Genomic DNA, 9,787 nt, shown 5'->3' with positions numbered 1-9,787 from the left:
AAAGGCGCATTCAACAATACCTTCTCATGGTACCACCCTTCAAGTTCCAAAAGGAGAGTCATTGAATGCTCCCACAAGTGGACAAGCCAATCCTTCGCCAGATGCAGCAACTGCTTCTCCAGAATCGATTTCTTAATAATTAACTCTCATTACTCCCAAAGGCGATGCCAAGCATGTGTAACATCACTGGGTGGGCCTTAGGAACATACATCCACTGGTTTCTTTTCGAATATTACATGAATTGTGTGATTAAAGAAATCCAACACAATCGAAGTTGCATACTCATTTTTGACACGAAGGTTGAATCTGATAGATTGTCATAGAAACACAGAGTTTAGTGCGAACATGCTAAACATGTCATGGTAACGTGTATGTTCTTCTCCCAAGATCATTAAGTTCCTCACGTAAGAGAAGTCAAAGTGGGTACAAACGTTGTTGGCAATGCCGTCTTCGTATTTAGCGTTGTTTGATTAAGGTTTTCGAAAAGAGATTTCCATTTCCATTAGATTATCTATAAATATGTTCATATAAAGCACGACCTCTGTCCTACACAGGTAAACCTGAAGGCGAATTGTTAACCCATGTATTATTGAATTATGGGTTAAGGAAAATTCGTTGTTTCCTCGCTAATCACATATACATCTGTAAACAGTGTATCCTACACTTTACTTTTTCAGTTGGCCACGAGGACCTGCATTGCCTGTAGGTTTTAAAATATATAGGCCCTGAAAGAAATCTGCAGTCCCATATGGTTAAAGTCAAACCAATAAAAACAATATAGACTAGATTGTTTCACACTGTTTCTAGAATATCAATTAGCGTCGCCTATGGCACACACAGAGGGCTTTATTTTGTTAAAGACTAGTGTTGGCATTCCTACGCGCAAAGCGCTGATATATCTGGAGGTCAAACTGTATGTTATGGTAACATGATGGGTCATGAATAATAAAGAAAAAAATATAGGAAAGATTTCAATGGAAAAAGAACCCTGACAGATAATTTACTAAAGGCTACAAGGACATGCAAATATTTGAACCTGTCGGCCACATACGATAACAGCCGATGCTGGTTGTCTCGAACGTTGACTGTAAATCAACAACCTATGAAAAAGAAATGGTATCTTAAATACAAGCCACGATGCCAGTATTTACAACCACTATACTATCCGAAAACAGGGGATTTGAGAGGTTGGTCACAAGAACAAGGAGTATTACGTCTTAAAACTGTTGCATTTGGATATATTTTAATCATTATCTTTACTTTTAATGGACACTTTTCATGTACTTGCATTGATCTGTATTATTAGATTTAGTTAGAATTTACTTACTGCTTTTAGTGTCAGTTTCGGAAAAATAATGACTTTATTCGGGATAATTTACTGAATTCTCATTATCATTTGTACAAATACAATTGTTTCTGATCATTGTTACTTGAAATATACTGTTGATATTGGTGTCTGGATTATCTTATGTAAGGAGAACATGGCAAATTTATTGACAATTATGCATCACCTGACCAGGAGTGAGTGAGTGAGTGAGTTTTACGCTGCATTCAGCAATACTGCAGCTATATGGCGGCTGTCTGTTAATAATCAAGTTTGGACCAGGCGATCCAGTGAACAACAACATGAGCATCGATCTGCGCAGTGGGGAACCAAGTCAGCTAGTCTGACCACCCGATCCTGTTAGTCGCCCGTTACGACAGGCATAGTCGCCTTTTATGGCAAGCATGGGTTGCTGAAGGCCTGTTCTTCCCCGTGACCTTTACGAGTCACCTGACCAGGAGTTTATATACATACAATATGCAGTGTGGTGCACAAATGGAACAACTACAGAACAAGATTATCACTTGACTGATAACGGTGAACATCTGCATCGCATCCATGGCAACAAACAGTTGTCTTAAATCATTCCTGTTCAAGCTTTCTAAATGCCACTTACAGAAGCTATAGGAAACGGTGGAAGACGTGTCTGTCAGCAGAAAAGGCACTCTTTCTTCTGTTTTGGAAAGATAATGATTTATACTTGCACTACCAATCAAACAACACTTTATTCCCGTATACGCACAGTTTCATGCATACAATACACCCTATATGTATACATGCAGGCCCATCCGCATACATGTATACATGTAATAAGAATATACAATACACTAACTGATTGCTCAGTCTCTTGATTACCTTTGTGAGGTAAACATAAACATTTACATAGATTTATGAAGATATAACCAAGTCTTTCACATGCCAGAATAGATCATAAGTGTCCTCTATATATCTAACATATGATTGTGATATTAACATATCCGGTTTGAGATTTACGACCTTTGCCATTGGCGTTAAGTAAAGGATCGAACCATTTAAATCGATTTGTTATGAGGAATCGATACAACTGAAAATCAAATGACGAAATATTTTACCTGCTTTATGCGAGACAATCCTGACCCTGTGTAGAAGAAGCTATGTTCAGATTAAATTAAACTTACAGCATTGGTGAGGATAGAAAAAAAAATGTAAGCAGACTGGTCATGAGCCTTTAAACGAAATACGTATTACTTTCATGTATATCAACAAGATCATTTTATGTTTGCGGTTGGTTTAATGCCTGTACCACGATAGTTTCCGACTTCAAGCCATGGAAAACAGAATGATTCTACTGCCCCCATTTTAAAATGACTCGCTAGCATCCGGGCACCGAGATTCTGCGATGGCCCTGTGGTTAAAGCTTTCGCTCGTCACGCCAAAGACCCGGGTTCGATTCTACAACTTGGTGCAGTGTAAACTCACAGTGGCAAGATCCATATAGTCTTGCTACAGTCTGTGCCTGCCAAAACCAAATCACGTTGTTAACATTGTAGTTACTACTGCCGCTCCATACAGTTCCGTTTTTATCTCTCCAATGCGACTAAATCACGTCTTTTATGTAACAGAGTATCTGCATCCTCGAGGTCACGAGTTTCTTTGGTACACCGAATACCATTCGTAAAAACTCGTCCCTAAGGTACGGAGTAGTTACGAATGAAGTACGAGTCTTCTTTCAGGTGATGGAAAGGGGTCACGAATGACCGAATACCACACCAGAGTTCGATCGCCAGAGTGATATGTAATTTGTGAATCCTTTCACTGGTTACCTCGCTAAATCGCTAAATCGATTCATTTTCTAAAAAAAAACTGTTCCGGGAAGATTCGTATCCGGGTATATTTTATATAAGTCGTGACAGGCGAATGACGGCATTTGGGTAAGAGTTGGTCTTCGGGTGGTTAGACTCTCTGACTTGGTTGACATATGTCATCGCATTCCCATGAAGTTGACCGATGTTCATGGATGGATCACTGGACAGGTGTAGTTGTAAGCCGCATGATACAGGTGTAGTTGTCAGCCGCATGATACAGGTGTAGTTGTAAGCCACATGATACAGGTGTAGTTGTAAGCCGTATGATACAGGTGTAGTTGTAAGCCACATGATACAGGTGTAGTTGCAAGCAGCATGATACAGGTGTAGTTGTAAGCCACATGATACAGGTGTAGTTGTAAGCCACATGATACAGGTGTAGTTGTAAGCCACATGATACAGGTGTAGTTGTAAGCTACATGATACAGGTGTAGTTGTAAGCCACATGATACAGGTGTAGTTGTAAGCCACATGATACAGGTGTAGTTGTAAGCCACATGATACAGGTGTAGTTGTAAGCCACGTGATACAGGTGTAGTTGTAAGCCAGATGATACAGGTGTAGTTGTAAGCCACAAGATACAGGTGTACTTGTAAGCCACACGATACAGGTGTAATTGTAAGCATGACACAGGTGTAGTTGTAAGTCACATGATAGAGGTGTAGCTGTAAGCATGACACAGGTGTAGCTGTAAGCCGCATGATCCAGGTGTAGTTGTAAGCATGACACAGGTGTAGTTGTAAGCATGACACAGGTGTAGTTGTAAGCCGTATGGTACAGGTGTAGTTGTAAGCATGACACAGGTGTAGTTGTAAGCATGATACGGGTGTAGTTGTAAGCCGCATGATACGGGTGTAGCTTTAAGCCACATGATACGGGTTAATCGCATGATATATTTGTAGTTATAAGCCACCCACATGGATACAATGAGTGGAGCCCCCGTCTGGTGTATTGCTAGAACTTTTATTAAAAGCGTAGAACCATAAACAATCACACTCACTACTTGTACGCTATGAAAACCGAGTGATTCTCCTCCTGGCTCAAGCCACCATTTCCCGTAGACATATCCGACTATTTCATCCCGAACTTTGTGTCCGGTATGATGTCACAGTCAACCCACGGTGACGGGGAAGTAAAGTGTTAATCATACTTATCTCTCACATAGTTATTCAGATAAAGTCGTATAATTCTACTGTACGTACACAAAAAGTACACACAAGCAAGGACTTCGCTGTGCACTCCATTGACTGCTGGGAACGAGGTTAACATCACCAGTCAGTTTGTTTTGGGGAGGTTAAGGAACAAGATGTACTTCACGAAGCGTGGATGGATACTTCTCTTTCTAATTGCTGTCTGTGAGTATATGCATGGTGTCTGAGTCTTACAGACATGCTGTTTTGTATATGTTGTATGATATTAGTGCCACCTGGGATAATAGTACAGCTCACAAACAACTACTACAAAGAATGACCTCATCACCCTGCCGATAAAGGATGAGACAAAAGAAGATGATCAACTGAGATCAAGCTTTTTTACTGGCCCGCATTTTCATCTGAAAGTGAACGTATAACGATACTGTTCCCGCTACCCAACCTCAGATATGAACAAACCATGTAAGTGAGGAAAAAATCAAAAAGTCATTACTTTTAAGTCATTACGTCAACTGGAAGGTTTGTGAAGAAGACGATGGTTAAGTGTCAGAATGTCAGAGTAACCTCACCAATCTTCCCATAAACGATAAGACAAAAGGAGAGTGTCATCGACCGAGATCAAGCTGTCTACTGACTCACAGTTTCATTAAACCTGAAAGTGAACGTATAAGGAATTGCGTTTGCCCCACCTCTAATATGTACAAAACTATATAGTAGGGGAAAGTCATAAATTTCCTATCTAATTGCGTAACTTCAATTGGAAGTATTAAAAAAGAAAAAGACACAGGTTTTAAGTGTTAAGACAACTGATGACCCTCTTTTTCGTACACCGGAATCAGAATTGTGCAATAGTTTCATGACATCATGACATACTGTAGCATTATTGAATAAATACTTCTTATTGTCTCCGGCATGATGTTAGATGCGTCAGATTCAGGAATAGACGACATCCGTGATACTGATAACGTGAACCTACAACAGGGAAAAGTCGCAGACTTGTCATTTTGCAACATTTATGATGTAAATGGTGTCACTTTCCCTGATATATTAAATATACGAGGAAATCAATTGATCTTCACTCACCAGTGTAACAGTGTGAATTAAAGGGAGTGTTCTGTATTGCGATATCTGGTTTCATGTCCGATCAGTTCTCACGGTCACTCCAATGGCTGCTATAATTGAAATAATATTTCAATCTGCGTCGCATTCAAATCTTTTACTCATGACCATCACACACATAACTTGTGTCCACCTTTGTGATTCTTATCCCATTTGTTGATTTCACATGTGCACATGATTCATAGCATTCATCCTCCTTTTATGAGTAAGACCATACTCCGAAATGTCGTGTTCTCCCGATGTATTCGTAGCCATCCCCCCTTGATGTGTATCGCTTCCAGTGCATTCACTTTATATTATTTGGATCATTCCTTTATAACACATTATGTAAGGTAAACACAGTACGTCGAGATATACGGTGATACGTGCATTCAAATCATATAAAGTAAAACACATTACGTTGAGATATACAGAGATACGTGCGATCAAACCATATGAGATAAAACACATTACGTTGAGATATACAGAGATACGTGCATTCAAATCATATAAGGTAAAACACATGATAAGCAAATCAAAAAGCATATTTCTTTTCAAAGGCATAATGTTGACAATGGTGACGGAATACACGTAGCATTACATACTGTGATATACCATGTACTTGATAGACATACGTAGATTATGAAAATACTAGTAATGCACGCCCATTGTTTAACCTTTTTATTCATAACTTTTCAACACTGGTGTAATGAAATTTTCCAGTCTTTCAAATTCAGAAACCGTGCACCTTGTATGGTATCAAACAAGATTATCAAAATATGGACACATTAAAATACAATGGTATTTTCCAAATAAATCATTCTACTAGGGGATATTAAAAATTCCAATTATCGCCAGGAATATATTGAGAAATTATGTTATGTCGGTAACATCAGTGATCCTTATTTAGTTAGAGGACCAGAAACTACTTCACTTTATTCAATCTTCTGGTAGTTGATCCTAAACATGAATAACTCGATGCTTGCAGAAGACAGAGTCATGCAGTGTTAAGAAGTTTCTGAAGGGTTTAATGGTTGCACTGCTCGGATGAATCACACAAGAGGAGACGAAATGTGTTTATGATGAAGACAGCCCATCTTATGAAAATGTTGTGAGATGGATAAGGAATTTTCAAACCGATTATATGTCCCTGGCAGATGGGCCAAGATGTGGATTCCATTTTGACGATATCAGTGAGGTCACTGAAGAGGCGGAGCGTTGGTTTTCGATGAAATTAGGGGGTCTATTTAAGCGGTCTGCGCAAGGTCAAGGAATGTTGGGAGAAATGTGTCCCTCTGGATGGTGACCATGTAGAGAAGTCTTAAAGACAAGAAATCAAACCAAAGTTTCTACCTTAAAACGTCTTGGTGATAATTAGAACTGTTTTATATCTCCCTCGTAATTACCATTATAGGAAATTCGCCCGATGGATTTTCCCCATCACCCATTCTCTATTGATAACGTGTTTATGGTGGATTTTAATCCTTATATTTAGAGATAATAAATAACTTTCTGATAACATGTTAAATTATCTGCCTACCTGCCAAAGACTACTAAACGAGAAATATCCATTGTCCACCAGATAAACGTGGGAATATACTAGTAATCTAATTCAACTTTGACTGTTTCAGCCAGTGCCTATGAAACGTGTTACGAGAATGATCACCTTCGCACTCGTTCACTGACATGCTCGGATTCCTGTTGTGGTACACTTTCATCCAGATATTGTTGGTAGGTATAACTGAAAAAACGTATCTCTGTTTCCACCATTTCAAGCGATGCACATCATAATGGTGCTGCATGGGACATTAGTCACCCCCAAAGGTTCCGGATAACCCAAGCTGCCAGTGCGGCGCTGGGAGGTTCCTGGGTGAACACAGGCATGTGCCACGGGTGCTTCGTTGTAGGGGCAACTCTCAGACGTCAAGCTACACGGTCACCCATTAAAGCAAAATCGTTGCTGGCGTCAACTGATTTGTAACCTGGAATCTACGCAAAAGAACACACACCACGTGCCCCACATAAGTGACCATGAGAAGAAAGTTATAGTCACTGGTATCCCAGTTTACTCACATATTTCCTCCGTAGACATTTGTAAGTACACACATATCCCAAGTCAGACGCCCCTAAGTTGGAATCAATCATACAGCATCATTTAAGTTATGTTGGATGATGTGGTAATGCATCAAAAAGACATTCGCAAATGAATTGCATGAAACTATGGGACCATCTGATTATTCATATACCACGGGATATAGCGCAAAGCTGTTGCCCGTAATTTCAGAATGTGGCAACACACTTCTTGCACTTGTCCTTCATGGAAATCCGTACACTTTGTTTGGTGAAAGGCGACGTATTGATCTAATTCATTGCCCATGCTCATAGACACAGCTGTGTTATGATTATGGAAAGTGTTGTGCAAGGTCCGGCAACAAGCAAACACTTACTCAAGAAGCAAATTGTGTATGAAGTAAAATGTATGGATGTCACGTTCCATAGTGTAACTTCCTGAGTGGAGGAAACATAACGTTTCGTAGTTTGTTTCCTCTAGTGGAGGAGAATGAATAGGCACTGTAATATCGTGTTCCTTATAATAAGGACATCCATAAGTCACCTCCCTTGTAGAGGAATAACTGTCCAAATTACCAAACATTGTGTTTATTTTTCTAGCTCGACGGTGTCCGTTAGTTCCTCCCACAGTATATCAGGAGTGATCATTGGAGTCGTCGTGGCCGGTGTAGTCGTTCTCATCGCCATCATTACAGGAGTAGTGCTGTGCTGTGTCTTCTGCTGTAGGTCACCTCGAAGTCGCCGAGGTCGAGTAGTGACCACCAACCAGCAGCTTGCCGTCGTATCGACAGGTACGACATATAAGCCCATGAATATGCGTAAGTCAACAACAAGTAGTAGATTTGTTATCCTAAATTAACCGTTGAGTATCGTGGAAGAAATGAAAGACACATAAGATGTTTGTGATGCTCCCCAACGGCTGTCTTTCTTCATTGTGATGTCCACGTTATCTGATAATTAATTAGGCATTTATATTTCCGGAATCAGGGGCAATATATCTCAAAACTGGGTTACAGTGGCGTGTCTATATTCACAAATATGTGTCAACTTGTGGAAGGCAGGTTAAAATATTCATTGACCGTACTGAAACTCTGAGAAGTTACGATCACGAATTTCGTTGTTCTTTCATTTCACTATGAGCCTGTAAGGTAGATGCACAGCAGCTGACAGAATACATCAGCACATCATATGACTACTGAACTGTATCCTCTTTGACACAGGTATCAACCCTACACCTGCTACATATAATGCAGGATACTTCAATCTATCCCAACCTGCTCCAAGTCCATACTACCCTCAACCTGCAGGAACTTCACAAGCTCCACCACCCTACTCCGCCGCACCATCCTATGACCCAGGACAAACCGCATATCCAGTATCCACTGGAGCAGTCCCTCCTTCTCCTGCTCATTTTGAAAACAACTCGGAACCCAACAAAGCTGTGCCAACTAGCGAGCATTATTAAACTAGTGTAGAGAAAAGGCGTGAAATCATTGATACCAATTTTTTTAGGAACATGGCGTTTCGGTATATATTCTTATTCCTTCATCAGGTGAATGAAAAAAGTCACCTGATGAAGCAGTAAGACTATGCTCCGAAACGGCGTCCTCTCGGTACGAATAGAGGCTCTATTTCATAGGTTGCACCAGGTAGACAGGTGTCTGAGCGACACGTAGACAAACCCAATTTCATATGTTGCACCACGTACACGGGTGTCTGCCCGGTACCTAGACAAACCCAATTTCATATGTTGCACCATTTAGACGGGTGTCTGCCCGGTACGAAGACAAACTCAATTTCATATGTTACACCATGTAGACGAGTGTCTGCCCGGTACGTAGACAAACCAAATTTCATAGGTTGCACCATACCTAATACTGTTTGTCTACGATCCAGTCGTAAACCTTCCAAACGTCGTGTTCCTAAAAGAAAAGCAATCAGTTGTTACAGGGATATATCTGCCATCTGTACATGAAACATTCTGAAATACACTTGTTTATGTATTCAATGAGACAATATATAGTACTCAACCACTGTCTGATGAAATACATTGATATAATTATATCTGTTTATTTTGAATGTGTTTGGACTATTTGAATCCTAAATAAATCGGCTTTATATAAATTACGCAACTTATCTCATCTTATGTCTGTTTGAGCTCTTGCACTCATCGCAGAGTTATTGAAACAAAACCCTAAAGGGACGCTGCGTAGCTGTATGACAAAAGCGATGGTTTCAACTTCCCTATAGTCAACTCTCCTGTCATATCGAGCAATCGTTTAACACCTCCATCCTCAATG

General features: G+C 40.1%; 1 protein-coding gene across 1 annotated transcript; it reads left to right on the top strand.

Annotated features, from left to right (window-relative positions):
• Nucleotides 1-4,434: 4,434 nt before the first annotated feature.
• LOC137274106 (cysteine and tyrosine-rich protein 1-like) lies at nucleotides 4,435-9,015 on the top strand. Its single transcript, XM_067807105.1, has 4 exons — nucleotides 4,435-4,523; nucleotides 7,049-7,148; nucleotides 8,088-8,278; nucleotides 8,708-9,015. Exons 1-4 carry the CDS (start codon nucleotides 4,475-4,477, stop codon nucleotides 8,950-8,952), a joined length of 585 nt encoding a protein of 194 aa, XP_067663206.1. The 5' UTR covers nucleotides 4,435-4,474; the 3' UTR covers nucleotides 8,953-9,015.
• The last annotated feature ends 772 nt before the right edge of the window (nucleotides 9,016-9,787 follow it).

The sequence above is a fragment of the Haliotis asinina genome, chromosome 2 (genome assembly GCF_037392515.1).
Source record: "Haliotis asinina isolate JCU_RB_2024 chromosome 2, JCU_Hal_asi_v2, whole genome shotgun sequence".
NCBI lineage: Eukaryota > Metazoa > Mollusca > Gastropoda > Lepetellida > Haliotidae > Haliotis > Haliotis asinina.
This window is presented reverse-complemented; position numbering and strand designations above follow the sequence as displayed.

Coding starts and splice junctions, on each gene's coding strand:
- LOC137274106 (XM_067807105.1), top strand. CDS start 4,475: ATGTACTTCACGAAGCGTGGATGGATACTTCTCTTTCTAATTGCTGTC. Junction 7,149..8,087: donor CTTTCATCCAGATATTGTTG/GTAGGTATAACT, acceptor TTATTTTTCTAG/CTCGACGGTGTCCGTTAGTT. Junction 8,279..8,707: donor GCTTGCCGTCGTATCGACAG/GTACGACATATA, acceptor TCTTTGACACAG/GTATCAACCCTACACCTGCT.